This window comes from Gossypium hirsutum, chromosome A13 (genome assembly GCF_007990345.1).
Source record: "Gossypium hirsutum isolate 1008001.06 chromosome A13, Gossypium_hirsutum_v2.1, whole genome shotgun sequence".
Classification (NCBI taxonomy): Eukaryota; Viridiplantae; Streptophyta; class Magnoliopsida; order Malvales; family Malvaceae; genus Gossypium; species Gossypium hirsutum.
In genome coordinates this window covers 92,775,814-92,793,712 of record NC_053436.1, presented here as the reverse complement: position 1 = coordinate 92,793,712, position 17,899 = coordinate 92,775,814, and the positions used below count along the sequence as shown (strand labels likewise).

Sequence of the window (17,899 nt, the reverse complement as noted above, 5' to 3'; positions counted from 1 at the left end):
TGATGTCAATCGAGCTAACAGTCAACTGAAAAAAAATATTAGTAGGGTAAAAAAATGAAAGATTAAAATAAAAAATTTATTGAAACTTAAATAATACATAAAATAATGTCAAATTTTAGCTTGTTTACCCCTTTCAAAAGTTCTAATTTTTTTTCTCAATATTAAAATTTTAAATTTCAAAAAAATCAAAAACCAATTAAATAAATTCTTGAAAATTTTTATCTCTTATAGTATCAGTTGATTTATTACTATAATATTGAAATACATTAAGGCTCCATTTGTTTGCCATGAAATCATTTTTCGTAAAAGCTTTTCAGCCTTTTCCAATGTTTGTTTGACTGAAAAGAATTTCTTAACATAAAATGAATTACAAAACACGGGAAATGAAGCCTTTATTTGGGAAAATGTCTTACCGTTTTTATTTCGGTAAGACATTTTCAAGAAAAGAAGCCAAGAACTCTGAACACATGTTCTTCCCTTCCTCTTCCCCTTCTCCTTCCCCCATCTTTGACACCCTGATCTTCTGCTTGCTATCAACCAACAATGATTCTCAACACTAAAAGCAGGCGTTCATCTTTAATTTTCCTCATCTTCACCTTTCGTTGTCAAAATGGTTACTGCACCACGAATCGACATATATATTTAGAGTCACCATCCCATCTACATCTATCTTTTCCATTTCAATGAAAATTAAACCCTGGAATTTTAATTTGAATCGCTCCGAGACAGCCAAGGTGATAATCTTAACTCGTTTTAATATTCTTTTTTTGTTCTTTTTAACTTGTTTAGATTTGTTTCACTTCGAAAGGCTCACTTAATCTATTTTAATTCTTCTTTGATTCTTTTTTTTTTGTTTTAATTTGTTGTGAATTTGATTCGGAATTGAAGCTGCATTCCTTTTGTTTCAGTGTTTGTGTGGTTGTTATTATAGATTATAAATTTGAGAAAAACCTTTTTGTTATGGTTAATACTACTTGATACAAGTTTGGATGAAGAAATTTCCATTTAGGTCTTTTACTAATTGCAGTGTTTTGACATTAGAATTGCTAGTTGCTTAAGAATTTGCATTTCTGTGAGAAGCAATGTTCAATGCTTGACTATCTCATGGATGTTGATAACGGAAATTTATGGCTCTATAATTTGTAAACTGAAAAGCTTCTGTTATTGTGTGTTTTAAGGGGGCAGATTGATGGTTTACATCCTGTTCTCTGATGGAGGTAGTTGGGTCATGCCTCACAAACAAGTATTCCGAAAGACTACCTGGTAAAAGGTATATACTATGTATAATTGACCAAAGTGAAAAGAGATTTAATTCTTTTTTTGGTTTTGATTTAGCAGCCAATTATCTTTTTGTTTATTACAGGTACTATGGTGGTAATGAGTACATTGATGAACTTGAAATACTTTGCCAAAGGGCTTTGGCAGCATTTCATTTGGATGAAAAGAAGTAGGACATTAATGTTCAACCATTGCCTGGTTCTTCGGCAAACTTTGAGGTTTATATAGCTATTCTTAATCCACATGATCTAGGGATAAAAGTAAGATTTTAATTACTGGATATTTTTGTGGATGAAGTTAATCATGTGCTTGTTTCGGTTATAATGCCCTTCATGTTGTTTCAAATTATAGTCTTCTTTATTCGAGTATTGTTGTTTAAAGTATTTTCTACATCTTGTGAGTTACACTCTAGAAATGTATAATCTTTGCTTTCAATTCTTGGATGTAAAGAATGTTTTAAAAAGCATTGGAAACTAAACAATGGAGGCTGCATGATGAGTTATTGTTGTTATGCTGAATTTATCAACAATGCTTGTTTGTTCTCATCATAAGTACCAGTTGCTTCTATTGCATGCTACGGGGCTTCTTGAGTATTACAGAGATGAGAGATTGTAACAGATTTTTTCCTCTTCGTGTCTCTATGCTAATCTTATCTTTCATCCTCTTAACGTTCAGATATAACACTTTCTCACCTGATTCTGTGAAGAAAATGCCTAAATCAGATCTGGTTGAAGAGATAAACCCAGTACTTGTTATCTTCAAATCGTAAAAGTATACGCTTATGCTTTAGTTTAAGTTTTTTTTTGAATGAAATTTAATTGAATTCTACTTTATTTTTGCAATTGTTTTTGTCCAACTTGATGGCTATATAATATGTGAAATCCTGTTTACCATCTAATGATGTTGTATTGATAAAATCTTCATTTCCTTTAAATACAGATTTGGAGATTAAAAGTTGTAGTCCGTGAGCAGACCAAAATCACCGAGTTTAGCCAGCAGAAGTTTGAAAGACTTCAAAAATGTATATTTCAGGAGAAAACATAAGTTCTAACCTAGTTATTATAACTGTTGAGCCGTTATCTATGGTATTGCTTACTTGTTAATTTAATAAATCTGTCAGAAAAAGATTCTCTGTAGAGTTTGCTTCGAAGAACAAATCAACATAGTCCTCCTCCCATGTAGGCATCATGGCCTCTGCAGGTATTCATATCTATCCATCCCCATAAATATTGCTAAAGTTCGTTCATTCTGGCTATCACGTGCTCTATCAGTAATGATTAATGCGTTGGTATATCTCCTAAATCTATGGCTAAGGCATCATAACTTCTCATGTATGTATGTTTATGGTAATTACTTACAAAATTGTAACCTTTGTCTTATGACCATGCATAATATTACATTTATTATCAAAGGATGTGGAATCGTGCATTCTTTTTTATCTGACTAATTTGCATCTCAATACATGCTGTCAGAAGTGTAAAAGGTACCCAATCTGCCGTGTTTCTATCGAAGAGCGACTGCCAGTGTATGATGTGTAGTCTGAAATTACCTGTAGAAAAAATTCATGTAAAGTTTTCAAGAATTGTTTGTGATTTTTGGTGAAGCAGGCCAATTTAGTTTCTTGGAACATGATAGTGTTGTGCAATCGCATCCAGGAATAGTAAATAACATTTTTAAATAACAATTACAAATAATTTATTTGATTTTGGTTGTTTTCAAATTATGACGGTTAATATTCTAGTTTAATAATTGAATATTATTATATATTTAATTTGATTTATTTATTTATATAAATAAATCCTTGCAAGATATGTAAAAGTAATTTTAAATATAAATTTATTAATATATATATAATAAACTCAATTAAACCATGAAAAGATAATAAATTCTTAAATATATATTTGTTTAATTTAAAACAGCTTTTTCGAAAAATATTTTCAGGAAATCTGCCAAATAACAGAAAATATTTTATACAGATTCATCCAAACACCAGAAAAGTAAATCATTTTTAGAAAAGTAAATTATTTTCCAGAAATCATTTTTTGGAAAATATTTTACTGGTAAACAAACGAAGCCTAAATTAATTAATTTAATCTCCATATAAAATTTAAAATTTTATTTTCTACTTTTAAATTAAATCAACTCCTATAACTCATATTTAATAATTGTCAATAAAATTTAAATTTCTTTTAATTATATGATTTTAATTCATGCTTAGCTAAAAGCAAAGCAAAAATCTATTGTAATTAAAAAAAATGGTTTTGTTAGGAATAGAAAGGTAAAATTAATTAATTTTTTAATCAAAAGGGAATTTTGCTTTACTTTTAACGGAGGATTTAAGATAATATAATAATAATAATAAATTTAGTTCCATAAACAATTATTAAATATGAGTTATTTGAGTTATTTTGATATGGAAATATAAAATAAATTTTAGAAGGGATTAAATTAATTAATTTAATTAGTTCTGATATTATAGTAACAAATTGGTTGACAGTATCAATAGATAAAAAGTTTCAATAATTTATTTAAAGGATAAATCTCAAAATTATACATGAACTTTGATTTGGTGCAATTATTCACATGAAACTCTAATTGTGGTTCAAATGTATACTAGAAACTTCAATTTTGATTTAATAATTCACATTTTAAAAAATAAATACATCAATTTATTTTTATATTGGATAAATACTATTATTTATGTAAACATAAAATGATGTTATACCAATAATTGTGTTAATAATTTACAAGAATTGAATCAAATTAAAATTTCATTATAAAATTGCACAAAATTAAAGTTCATATATACAATTGCATATCAAACTATAGTTCATATATAATTTTGAGATTTATCCCTTTATTTAATTGATTTTGATGTTTTGAAATTTAAGATTCTAATATTAAAAAAATTATAACTTCTGAAAGAGGATAATATATACAATTTAACAAATTTTTAATATATTATTTTAGTTTTTGTTGCTTTTCATTTCAATCTTTAATGTTTTTCTTTTACCTCTATCAATATTTTAAAAAAAATTAAAAATTGAATGAGTAAAATCAAAGTATAAACATAATTTAAATTATACAATTAATGCTTGAATAATTAAAATAAAATCATTCTAAAATTTAAATAACAGAATTACAAAATTTCATTTTGATAACGTTGCGTGACTAAGTGGATAGTTAATCCCAATTTGCTCTAATTTTTGCTAACCACCTGGTTCATAACTTTTCCTTTTTGTCAATTTGAGATTGACCACTAGCACCATGGGATAAAAAGACCATTTACATTCAACTTTTGATTGATTACCCCTCTCTGCCATTTACATTCAACTTTTGATTGATTACCTCCCTCTGCCACCACTTTCTCGATCAATGAAAATTGCCGTTGTCAGTCCAGTGTCTTCAATTATTTGCGACTCTCTTTCTTAATAATGGGGGTAGGGATTGAAATCAATGATCTTCAGAACTACATGGTTTCTTAATAACATTGGTAGGCATCATAATAAATGATCTTCAGAACTACATGGTTTCTTAATAAGGTGGGTGGCATCGAAATCAATGACCTTCATAACTACGTGGCTCCTATTATCCAATTAAAATTTTAAGTTCGTTTATTAATTTTATGTTGAGTTTAAAACATAGGTTTAAAATTTTATTTAAATTTGGTTTAGATAAGAAATATTAAAATTTGAGCTCAGTTTAGTCCATTTGTATTAATTTTTATATTATTTATATATATATATATATTTTTAAAAATATAATACATCAAAAATACTAAAAATATTAAAATAAATATTTCCTAACAAATTAAAAATAAATTTTTTAATATATATATTTAAATAACATTAAAATAGATGCAGCTTAACAAACAAATACCTTTAAAATAGTAACAAAATTAATAATAAAATAAGAGTTAGACAATATCAAAATAATAACAACAAAATAGTAGCAACATATTGTGAAATGGTAGCAAAATAGTGAAAAAATAATAAGAAAAGAGTAACAAAATAATAAAAAATAACAATAAAATTGTAAAAAAAAAATCATTTTTGCTCAAACTCATTTTTCGGGCCTATATTTTTACTTAAACCCTACCACTTTTCGGGTGGGACTTCGGACCGAGCAGCCTGACCCATGAACAAATCTAGTCCCCATGCTTTCGTGTCCGGTTTAAATTTAAGGATAAATTCTATAAATATCCATCCAACTATTAATTTTTTTTATTAAGTTATCTCTAATTTTTAAAATTTATAAAATAATCATTTAACTTATTATTTTATTTATTTTAGTCCAAAATCAGTAAATCACTAAACAGTGACATGGCTGTTAAGTATATGACATGGAATTTTAAAAATAAAATAAAAATATAAGTAATTTCTTTGTCATTTATTGAGATTTTTTACACTAATAATGTAAAAAATTATTTACTAAAATAGGCACACTACAAATTATATACAGATATAGAAAAATTCAACATTGCAAAGTAGGTGTTGTCGAAATGTCAGACAGCACTCCCCAAATTCCCCCCAATCATTCAGCTATCATTATATTTAAAAAGAAAATAATTTTTTGTACCGCCACTGCATCAGGCAGCACCAGTATGTATTTTATAAAAATACTCGAAAATAGTGTAAATAGAAAAAGTCAACATTGCACAGCAGGTGTTGTTGAAATGTCACGCAGCACTCCCCAAATTCCCCCCAATCATTCAGCTATCATTACATTTAAAAAGAAAATAATTTTTTGTACCGCCACTGTATCAGGCAGCACCGGTATGTATTTTATAAAAATTCAACATTGCACAACAGGTGTTGTCGAAATGTCAGGCAGCACTCCCCAAATTTTTTAATATATATATATTTAAATAACACTAAAATAGATGCAGCTTAACAAACAAATACCTTTAAAATAGTAACAAAATTAATAATAAAATAAGAGTTAGACAATATCAAAATAATAACAACAAAATAGTAGCAACATATTGTGAAATGGTAGCAAAATAGTGAAAAAATAATAAGAAAAGAGTAACAAAATAATAAAAAATAACAATAAAATTGTAAAAAAAAATCATTTTTGCTTAAACTCATTTTTCGGACCTATATTTTTACTTAAACCCTACCACTTTTCGGGTGGGACTTCGGACCGAGCAGCCTGACCCATGAACAAATCTAGTCCCCATGCTTTCGTGTCCGGTTTAAATTTAAGGATAAATTCTATAAATATCCATCCAACTATTAATTTTTTTTATTAAGTTATCTCTAATTTTTAAAATTTATAAAATAATCATTTAACTTATTATTTTATTTATTTTAGTCCAAAATCAGTAAATCACTAAACAGTGATGTGGCTGTTAAGTATATGACATGGAATTTTAAAAATAAAATAAAAATATAAGTAATTTCTTTGTCATTTATTGAGATTTTTTACACTAATAATGTAAAAAAATTATTTACTAAAATAGGCACACTACAAATTATATACAAATATAGAAAAATTCAACATTGCAAAGTAGGTGTTGTCGAAATGTCAGGCAGCACTCCCCAAATTCCCCCCAATCATTCAGCTATCATTATATTTAAAAAGAAAATAATTTTTTGTACCGCCACTGCATCAGGCAGCACCAGTATGTATTTTATAAAAATACTCGAAAATAGTGTAAATAGAAAAAGTCAACATTGCACAGCAGGTGTTGTTGAAATGTCACGCAGCACTCCCCAAATTCCCCCCAATCATTCAGCTATCATTACATTTAAAAAGAAAATAATTTTTTGTACCGCCACTGTATCAGGCAGCACCGGTATGTATTTTATAAAAATTCAACATTGCACAACAGGTGTTGTCGAAATGTCAGGCAGCACTCCCCAAATTTCCCCCAATCATTCAACTATCCTTACATTTAAAAAGAAAATAATTTTTTGTACTGCCACTGTATCAGGCAGCACCGGTATGTATTTTATAAAAATACTCGAAAATAGTGTAAATTTATGAAAATGTGAAATTAACTTTGAATTGGATTGATTCATGTTATTATGCATGTGAAATGATTATTTGATTGATGAATTGAATATGATGAATTATGAAACTGAAATATATTTGGAATTTAATTGTTGTTGCCCTATTAATTGTTCAGGAAAAGTTAAATATAATTAGCATGCCATAAGATAGATCAAGTAGATGTTATTTCGACTACGTGTCGATGAGTGCTGGGAACAATTTTTATTTCAGTATATAAGTTTTATTATTTCCAAAATTTATGTGCCAGATATATTATCTTATGTGTATATTATCTTATGTGTAATACCATATTAACTTATTTTTTCTGCATATTACTTACTAAAAATCCAATTAATGATTAACTATTATTACTTGTGTCAAGATTGAAATATCAAAATTAGAAAAGTACAGGGAATTAAAATGATCTAATTGAAGAATATGGATCAAATCTACATATGTAAATATAGTATAGGAATAATTAAATTTAACCAAACTGATTTAACTACTACTGTTTAGGTTTCGACTAAAAGTGACCAATTCGAAAAATTATAAAAACTAATATTTAATCAAGTTAAAATACAATAACTAAATACATAACTTTCACAAAGTAGAAGGACTAAGAGCAGAATTTAATCTATGATATGCCTAGACAAATATATCCTCCTTGTGCTTGTAGGAAACGATAATAGAAGCATGGTAAGGAGTAGGAACTAAGACTAGATCAGTTTTCCTCCTCACGGACAAGGCAAACTCCTCGGTCATATCTATATCTTCTTGCTTCGGCAACTTCCAATCAAAATGGAACAACAGTTGGGCAAGTGGTAGCTCTAGATTTGGCACTGCAAATAGCATGCCTGGACATATCCTTCTTCCAGCGCCAAATGGAATGAACTCAAAATTTGTTCCCAAGAAATCTACTGAACTGTTGATAAACCTTTCAGGCTCAAATTTTTCAGGCTGAGCCCAATGATTTGGATCTCTCCCAATTGCCCAGGCATTGATAATCACTCTGGTCTTGGAAGGTATCTCAAATCCATTAATCTCACAATTCTTGCCACATTCTCTTGGAAGCAATAAAGGTAAAATAGGGTGCAGTCTTAAGGTTTCTTTTATAACACACTTTAGATATTGAAGTTGATGAATGCCTGTTTCATCCACATTTCCTTTTCCTTGGAATACCTGCCTTACCTCTGCTTGTGCTTTTGTCATAACTCTTGGATTTTTAATCATTTCCGACAATGCCCATTCTACAGTTGATGCAGATGTCTCACTTCCGGCAGTGAAAATATCCTAAAACAAAATTATAAATAACATTATGGCCATAAAATTTTGACAACAATTACCAAATTCCAGTAAAAGATAATGGACTCACTAATATGATGGCTTTGACGCTATTATCAGTTAAAGGGAATTCGTCATCTTCCTGAAGCCTTAAAAGAAGATCAACCAGATCTTCCCTGTCATCTTTACTTCTGCCTCTTGCTCTACTTTCTTTGTGATCATTAACAATGCTCTGAAGAATCCTATCAGCTTCTGCATGAGTCTTTTCAACTCTATACTTCACACCCGAAGCAACATCCAGGAATTGAAGTGAAGGAAAAAATTCGGAAACAAAGAAACCAGAAACCAGCTTCGTTTGCTCCGCAGCAACTGATATGAAAGAATCTTGATATTTGCATTTCTTACCAAAGGCTGCCCTCGCTGTTATGCCATAAGTCATTGAAAAAACTTTCTGGCTCAGATTCACAGCCAACCCATCATTTGATTTTATGGTTTTGACGAGATTCAACACTTCCTCTTCTCTTATCGATCGGAAGGAGGCGACCCGAGACGCACTCAGAAGCTCCGATGTACAAATTTTTCGCAGATTTCTCCAATACTTTCCATATGGTGAAAAGACAATATCAGTGCATTCATAAGTTATAATCTTGGCCGCAAGAAGTAAAGGCCTAGAAGCAAAGACAATATCATGTGTTTTCATAATCTCTTCAGCCATTTCTGCAGAAGAAATGACCACAGTTGAAACTTGACTGAGTTGCAGGTGCATGACGGCGCCATATTTCGTAGCCAAGTCACGCAGGGTGCGATGGGGTAGAGTAGAATCAGCGAGCTGGTGCAGATTTCCGATCAAAGGTAATTTCCGTGGCCCTGGAATCAACCTTTGAGTTAAACTCCTAGCTTTAGATTTCCTCACGCTTCGAATTGCAATTAACAAAACAAGAAGAAAGCTGATGAATATATGGAATAAGGGTATTCCGAACTCCATTAGCACAAATAAGAGGAGCTTGATAAAACAAACAAGAAAAAGAAGTAAAACAAAAGAAAACACTGATGAGAAGCATCACCACACAATGTTACGATATTTATATCTGACTCAACTTCTAGAACCATCCAAATTGTAATTACTACTCCAAAACAGTTGAATTAGATTTTTTTAAATTTTTTATTTTTAATAAATTTTTAATTAGACTAATTAAATCAATAAATTGATAACCTAATTAATTCTATTACAAATCCAATTTAAAAAATATAGTGATTTGTATTAGCAATGCGATTTGCATTATTAGTTAAGATACAAATGTGTTTGGTTGGTTAAATGTTATGTTATAATTTATAATGCTACATACTGATGATTTAATAAATTTATATTTTCAATTATTATTAACAAATCATAATATAAAATATAATCTCATTCCTACACGTATTTAGATAATGGATGTAATCTTAAATTTTAAATAAATTTATTCTTTCATTATTTTGACTAGTGAGCGTATTACACGAATTTAATTATATATATCAATTAAAATATTATTTTATATAAAACGAAAACACTAATAAAATTTATAAAAGAAAGTTATTAATTTAAAAAAATATATATTGTATTATGAGGTTTTTTAAAAAAGTTAAAATTTAATATGAAAAATACTATTTTATAAAATAGAAACAAAAGGTTTATAGGGTAAATTATTAATGATTAATTAAGTATGAAAATTATAGGGTAATAAATAAAGAAGCAGTTTGGTAGAAAAAAAATTAGGATAATAATTAAAGAAGTATTTTGTAACTCAAACAACTAACTTATATAACTCAAACATCTAACTTATAATCTAACATTTTCATATATAATCCTGTTTCTTCTTTAATAATGATTAGTTTAATTTTTTCCTAAATAAAATGTAATTCTAATTTAAAATTTTTTATTTTTCCCTTAACAGTAAAACAAAAGTTTTGGTTATGGAGAAAATATAAAACAAGAGAAGTTATACTTTCAAATTATAATTATCATAATGATTTATTTAGTAATTTATTAATTATAATTATAAGTATAATGGTTTATCTGAATTTTAAATATAAAATAAAAATACAAGTAATTTCTGTCATTTATTAGGTTTTTTTTTACAAAAAAAAAATTATTTACCAGAAAAGGCACACTACTAATTATTCTATAATTTCGTGCCCCTGTTTGTACTTTGGTACCCCTGATTACACTTTCGTGCCCCTGTTTGTACTTTAATGCCCCTGATAGCACTCTCATGCCCCTGTTTGTACTTTTGTACCCCTGATTGCATTTAGGTGCCCCTGTTTGCACTTCGGTACCCATGATTGCACTTACATGCCCCTGTTTGTACTTTGGTACCCCTGATTGCACTTTCATGCCCTTTTTTATACTCCGGTAACTTTTAACCAAATATTATATGAATTGTACTTAATGGTATTTAGATTAAGTGTTATATTATGTCCTTACTAAGCTTTGTAAGCTTATCGATTTTTGTAGACTGTTGTGTAGATAACCATCGCTGACATTTTGAAAGGATCATTCAACTGACTCACACTATCCATTCAAGTTGGTAGTTTTTGTGACTCTTAGGTTAGTGGCATGTATATATATAGATGAATATAAGGTTAAAGGGCATATGATGTTTTGTATTGGTATTTTGGTATGTTTATGCTTTGAAAGTTATTGTTAGTTTGGTGTACTTTAATGCTTCACCAAGTATTGTCATTTTGGGCACTTCCAAATGCTTGTATATAAGGTTCCATGTTGGTGTTTTATAATGTTATGAAAATGGTTATTTGATATAGGTCTTGGTAAGTGTTTTGAATTAGATTATATGCATGAACAAAAGTGTTTTTAGCTAGTCTTGACATGTTATGTTTGGATGTTAATTATGGTGCTTTTGAATTGCATATTAGTTAGTTAAATTAGGATTCTTTAAATGGAAAATATTTGTATGTTTAGATAAAGTTTTGGTGCTTAGAAAGTGTGCACAATTGGTCTAAATGTTTATGCATTAAATGGTCTTAGAAATGGTTTGATGTTAGGTAAATTTGGGTCCACACGGCCTGGCGACACAGCCGTGTGTCATCTGATGATTTTCTTATGGTGTAAGTCAGTGAGTTAGACGGCATAACACACGGCCCGGAACACAGGCATGTAGGGTAACTCAGAGAGTTACACGGCTTGGCACATGGGGGTGTGATATAGGCTTATGACACGACCGTGTAACCTTACTCAAATAGTTACACGGGTGAGGACATAGGCTGAGACATGGCGAGTGTCCCTATTTCGAAGGTTTCATGGCTTGAGATAGAGACGTGTGTCTCATCCATGTGCAGTATACGGCCTGGCCAAACAGGCGTGTGACCCATTTTTTCAAATTTTTGTGACTTTTTTTCCTAGACTTTCCAAGTTGTTTTAAATTGGTCCCGATTTATTTCTAAGATATTTTTAGGACCTCGAGGGCTCGATTTAGGGACGGGATGTATGTATTTGATTGGTTTATGATGTGTTTATATTGTTGAATGATATTTAGTTTAAATGTTTCTGATTGTTTAGTAATACTCCGTAACCCTAGTCTGGCGATGAATTCGGGTTAAGGGTGTTACATGTACATATTTATTTTGATAATTTTAGGAAGATTATTTTGAAATATCTTTTCTATGTACCAAGTTTCAAAAGAAACTTGGTTTTTATTACATGTTTATATAAAGAGATTTGACCGTGACTTTTAATATTAGTATTGCAATGTAAGAAAGGGCATTTCAATACGAACAATAAAGAGTGGAAGGAATATCTAGCCACCAAAGGGAAAGGTATGAAACTCTTTATGATATAATCTTGTTTAGTGGAAAATTCAATAGGCCACTGGGTCATTAATTTGGGAGCCACTAATCACAAATGTGTTCCTCTACAGGGGTTCGAAGAGACTAAAGATCTTAAAGATAAGAGTCTATCATTGTAGACTGAAAACAGGAAAACTATGGAAACTGAAGCAGTGGGAGATGTACATATTTATTTTGATAATTTTTGGAAGATTATGTTAAAAGTCATTTTCTATGTACCAAGTTTCAAAAGACATTTTATTTCTATTGCATGTTTATATAAAGATGACTTGATAGTGACTTTTAATAATAATATTGCAATACTTAGAAATTGTAAATTTATCTGTAATAAATGGATGTCAAATAATCTCTATTTTATCAAACCAAAGATGTACATAGCGCTTGAGACTGAAATTTTGAATAAAAGACTTAAAACTTTTCACTCTAATGAAACGTAAATTTGGCATTTGAGAGTTGATAATATTAACCAAGAAAGAATCACTAGACTTGTGAAACATGGAACTTTAAGTTTGCTTAAAAAAAGTTGATCTTCCACAATGTGTATCTTTCTTGGAATGTAAGATGACTAAGTTATCTTTTAACGCAAATGGAACGAGAGTTATAAAACCCTTAGAACTTGTGCACACTTACGTATGTGGCCCCATGAGCATCAGTGAAAAAAGTGATTATGAATTTTTGTAACCTTTATTGATGATTATTCCAGATATAGGTATGTGTACCTAATGCCTTGAAAGAGTGAAACCTTTGATAAGTTCACAAAGTTTTGTTTGGAAGTGGAAAAACAACTAGGTTTACCTATAAAGGCACTTTGGTTTGATCAATGTGAGAAAGATTTATTAAATGAGTTCTTAGGGTACCTCATAGAGAATAAGATTCTATCCTAGTTAACCGTACCCAACACTCCATAATAGAATGGCATGGTAAAGAGAAGGAATTGAACATTGTAAGAGTGGTTCGTTCAATGCTAAGTTATTCGAAGCTGGCAATATCTTTTTAGAAATATGCAGTACAAACAACTTCCCATATTTTGAATGACATGCCAACTAAGGCAACATCAAAAACTCTATAGAATTGTGACATGACAGGAAGTCGAATCTAAACCATTTAAGGATTCAAGGATACCCAACCCACGCATTGGATAAAGATGCAAGGAAGTTGGACTCATAGAAAGAATTATGCATGTTTGTAGGATATGCAAAGGGAGCAAAAGATGGTTTGTTCTATAACTTGAAAGAAAAAATTGTGATAGTGCCAACTCAAGCTACTTTCCTTAAAGAAACTTACATGAATAAATTTAAATCTCGGAGTAAAAAAGTACTTGAGGAACTTTCGGGAAATACACAAAGCCCTACAAATATGGTTCCGGAATCAACTTCTAATAGTAGATCTACAAACGATCAACAACATATGATGATTCATCGTAGTAGAAGTGATCACTTCTACCATCGACGTGCAAACACAAGGGAGGAGAATTAACACTAAAACAATTAATCTACGTGCAGTGTACTACAAATGTGACAGGTCAGTTGTAATATTTTTAGTGTTACAATGAAACATTTGAGTGTTCCAAGGATCGGACCCAAGAGAGTTCAGTGACCAAATGATTCACATTGGTTCGAAATATGTTATGATATAATGATATAATAATCATGTTTGTGAAATTACTTTGGTATAATGATTGAGAAAATATATTATGACCAAATGACTTTACTCCAGAAATGGTTGTGGCATCTCATAGCTTAGACCCGATGACCAAGTTAGGTATTAGGTGTTACAGGGACTAATTTGATACAATCCTTATAAGATAGTGATAGAAACTCAATAATCAACAAATTCTGAAGAAATTAGAAGAGAAATATCTGAAGGTATTATTTTATATTCCTTAGCTACCTTATCCAGTACATTGACACGGTTTATATACACGATAGAGATAGGCCTAATTGCTGTTAACAATCTTTAACAAAATACCAACTTTGTCAACTGCCTAACCACCTGACTAATTATTTAATCATGTATTATTTATATACTGTAACATTCATCCAACTTCCTCGAGTGGCACGACCCGAAGAAGATGACGAAAATGAGTAAAAATAGAAACTGACAATGGTTTAGTGAGAATATCCGCCACCTAGTTACAGGCTGGTACTTCACCAACAACCAAGTCTCTGCTAGCCACCTTTTCATGAACAAAAAATAAATCAAGCTCAACATGTTTAAACTTGGAATGCAGCACCAGATTAGTAGCAATAGCTACGACATTAAAGTTATGACACCATGCTATCGGAGGATCAACAGAACAGACTTTGAGTTCTGTTAATAGAGAGACAAGCCACACAATATCACTTGTGGCTGCGGCTAAACTTCGTTATTCAGCTTCTTCCATTAACCGAGAAACAACTTGCTGTTTCTTAGAACACCACGATATAGGTGTATAACCAAAATACACACAGTATCCCATTGTAGACCGGTGATCATCAAAATAAAAACCTTAGTTTGCATCAGTATAACCGACCAAAGACAGTCAATCAGATCATTGAAACACCAGTCCATGGGAAAGAGTGCCACATAGATACCGTAAAATACATTTTAATGCTACCATATGTATTGTAGTGGGAGCATGCATGAATTGACACACCTGATTAACACAATATGCAATATCTGGTCACGTTAAAACAATATACTAAAGTGCTTCAGCAAAACTGCAATATTCAATTGGGTCAGTAAGTCGTTCACCCTCATCTTTAGACAACATGGACGAACTCACCATTGGTGTATGAACACTTTTTGCATTAGTCGTAGAACTTCGATCAAGAAACTCTCGAATGTATTTGTGCTGACATAAATGAAGACTGCCAGAGGTAGATCTACTGACTTCAATTCCCAAAAAATAATGAAGATTACCCATATCCTTTAAAGTAAACTTGTTGTGTAACTGCTGAACAAAATAATTTATCTCGTCAACTGAACTGCCAATAATAACAATGTTATCCACATAGGCTAGAACATAGAGTGTAAATGCAGGGGAAACTCTGACAAACAACGAAGCATATGATTTAGACAGAACAAAACTAGTAGACATTAAAAACTACTTTAATTTGTCAAACCAGGCACGAGGAGCTTGTCGTAAGCCATATAATGCTTTCGTCAGATGACACACCAGTTTTTCACCATTTGGACCACTTTGAACATAGTCGGGAGGTTGCTGCATAAAAACTTCATCAGTGAAATCTCTATTTAAAAAGACATTATTGACATCAACTTGCTAGAGGTGCAAACCACGTGACACAAAAATCGACAGAATGATTCGGATAATGGTAGGTTTGACCACTAACTGAAGGTCTCTTTGAAATCACAACCGGGTACCTATGAACAGCCCTTGGCTACCAACCTTGCCTTCCATCAATTAATTATCCCATCAGGATTCTTCTTTACCCTAAAAAGCCATTTGCACCGAATCATCTTTCGGCCAGGAGGAAGAGGACTAAGTTCCCATTTAGAGTTAGCAATTAATGTATCATATTCAGCTTGAACTGCTAGTCGCCAGTCTGGATGAGCAAGAGCCTCCTCAACAGACGTCAGCTCAAAATCAATTGTATTCACAGATAAAGCCTTGGGTTTAAAAACCTTAGCCTTAGATCGAGTGACCATAGCATGAGTATTAGTAGTAGATGCAGTAGGAACGGTAGAAACAGCAGGAACTGTAGGAGCAGTAGGAACAATAGGAACAGTAGGAACAATAGGAATAGTAAGAACTGTAATAGAGGGAAGTGCCTCCCCTATACCAGTCCTCAAATCAGTCATTGAGTTAGCTGAAACATATTGTAATGGACTACATATAGCTGATGAATCAAGGTGAGTCGACTCACAATTATGACTGGCCAAAGATGCCCCAGTTGCAGAGTCAAAAATTCGGTTAAAGTCTGCTGTGGAAAAAGATCGAACAACATGAACATATAAAGGAGTACACACCGATGACTGATCACTAGTAGTAGCAGATACAGGAAACAAAAACTGATACTCATAAAAAATAACATGCCAATAGGCAATTATCTTGCCAGCTAGTGTTAAACAGTAATAGCCCTTATGTTGCGAGCTATATCTTAGAAATGTGGAAGGTTGAGACCGAAACTCAAGCTTATGTTTAACAAAAGGACGTAAGTATGAAAAACAACAACACCCAAGAACGCTGAGATGATCATATGTTGGTTCACAACCAAACAAACTTTGATACGGTGTCTTACCTTTCAACATTGGAGTGGGTAGGCGATTAATAAGATGTACCGCACTGCAAAATGCATAGCCGCAGTAAGCCATAAGTAGATTTGCCTGAGCCAAAAGAGTAAGACCGGTTTCCACAATATGTCTATGTTTACGTTCAGCAACACCATTATGTTCAGAAGTGGGAGGGTAGGAAATACGATGAAGAATCCCATGACTAGCTAGAATTGAAGCAAAGGCACGAAGCTCACCGCCTCAATCACTTTAGAATTTCTTAATACTCTTCCCAAACTGTGTGTGAACCATCTTCTAAAACTGTAGAAAGCATTCCACTATTTGAGGCTTGCGTTTGATCAGATAAACCCAAGTAAATCGACTACACATGTTAATAAGTGAAACATAATACAAATTCCCTTCACAAGTAACAGAAGTCGGTCCCTACAAATAAGAAACAACTAATTCTGTAACACCCCAAACCCGGCCCAGACGTTATGGCCGGATCCGACGTGTCACATTGAAGTTTTTAAGAAAACCCATGCCTCTTTCAACGTCCTTCTTAGTGTTTTAAAAGATAGTCTTTGCTAAGTTAATAAAGTGAATGGAAGCTGTGCACCAGGTAGGTATCCGAAATAGAGGAGGTGAGCCTAGAAGGCTGCTTAAGTACCAAGCTCTTGATTGGATCTAATCCTAGACATGCCCACAACCATTGCCACACTTTGGTGCTAGGTTAGGTTTTGAGAAAAACGAGTTGGAATTCATTTAAGTAGATATTTTTGATAAACTGATTAATTGTATCGTTGCGTTATTTTGAAAACAATTATCATTTTGGAAACGTGCCCTAGGTCTAACTCATATTGTTATCAGAAAAATATAGGGTATAAGATAAAATAATCCCAGAAAAATAATTAAAATGGCCTTATTACAACCCAAAACCAAATAATAATATTAATAAGATAAACTTATAAAGAAATAAATCGGCTACTTATTGCAATTAAAAGAAGCAGAAACAGTAGTGTAGCCATCTCCGAGTCCCTCGCAGCTCCAAACCATCTAAGCTTAGGGATTACCTGCACAGTTAGAAACGGGGTGAGTTTACGAAAACTCAGTGTGTAATCCCCAACAACAAACAAACAGTGAATAACACAGTGTCAGTACAATCTGGGCCAAAACCTTATTCAATAACAGTACAGTCTGGGCCTTAGCCCTTAAACAGTAGTAGTATGGGCCTAAGCCCTAATTCAGTCTCGACATATACTGGACCGAAGCCTTTTCATAAATCATA

At 31.5% G+C, this 17,899-nt stretch overlaps 1 protein-coding gene and 1 long non-coding RNA gene across 3 annotated transcripts; one reads left to right on the top strand and one right to left on the bottom strand.

The window, feature by feature from the left end:
- Nucleotides 1–403: 403 nt before the first annotated feature.
- LOC107895181 (uncharacterized) lies at nt 404–2,988 on the top strand. 2 transcript variants are annotated; one of them, XR_005907704.1, is made up of 7 exons: nt 404–734; nt 1,179–1,270; nt 1,364–1,496; nt 1,954–2,049; nt 2,218–2,299; nt 2,399–2,478; nt 2,751–2,988. It is a non-coding gene; the product is annotated as an uncharacterized lncRNA (long non-coding RNA). The 2 variants fall into 2 exon arrangements; XR_005907705.1 differs by having other exon boundaries at nt 1,364–2,049.
- Nucleotides 2,989–7,812: 4,824 nt separating this feature from the next.
- LOC107895182 (cytochrome P450 71D10) lies at nt 7,813–9,645 on the bottom strand. Its single transcript, XM_016820441.2, has 2 exons — nt 8,648–9,645; nt 7,813–8,565 (listed from the first exon to the last, which is right to left on the bottom strand). Exons 1-2 carry the CDS (start codon nt 9,539–9,541, stop codon nt 7,921–7,923), a joined length of 1,539 nt encoding a protein of 512 aa, XP_016675930.1. The 5' UTR covers nt 9,542–9,645; the 3' UTR covers nt 7,813–7,920.
- Nucleotides 9,646–17,899: the final 8,254 nt, after the last annotated feature.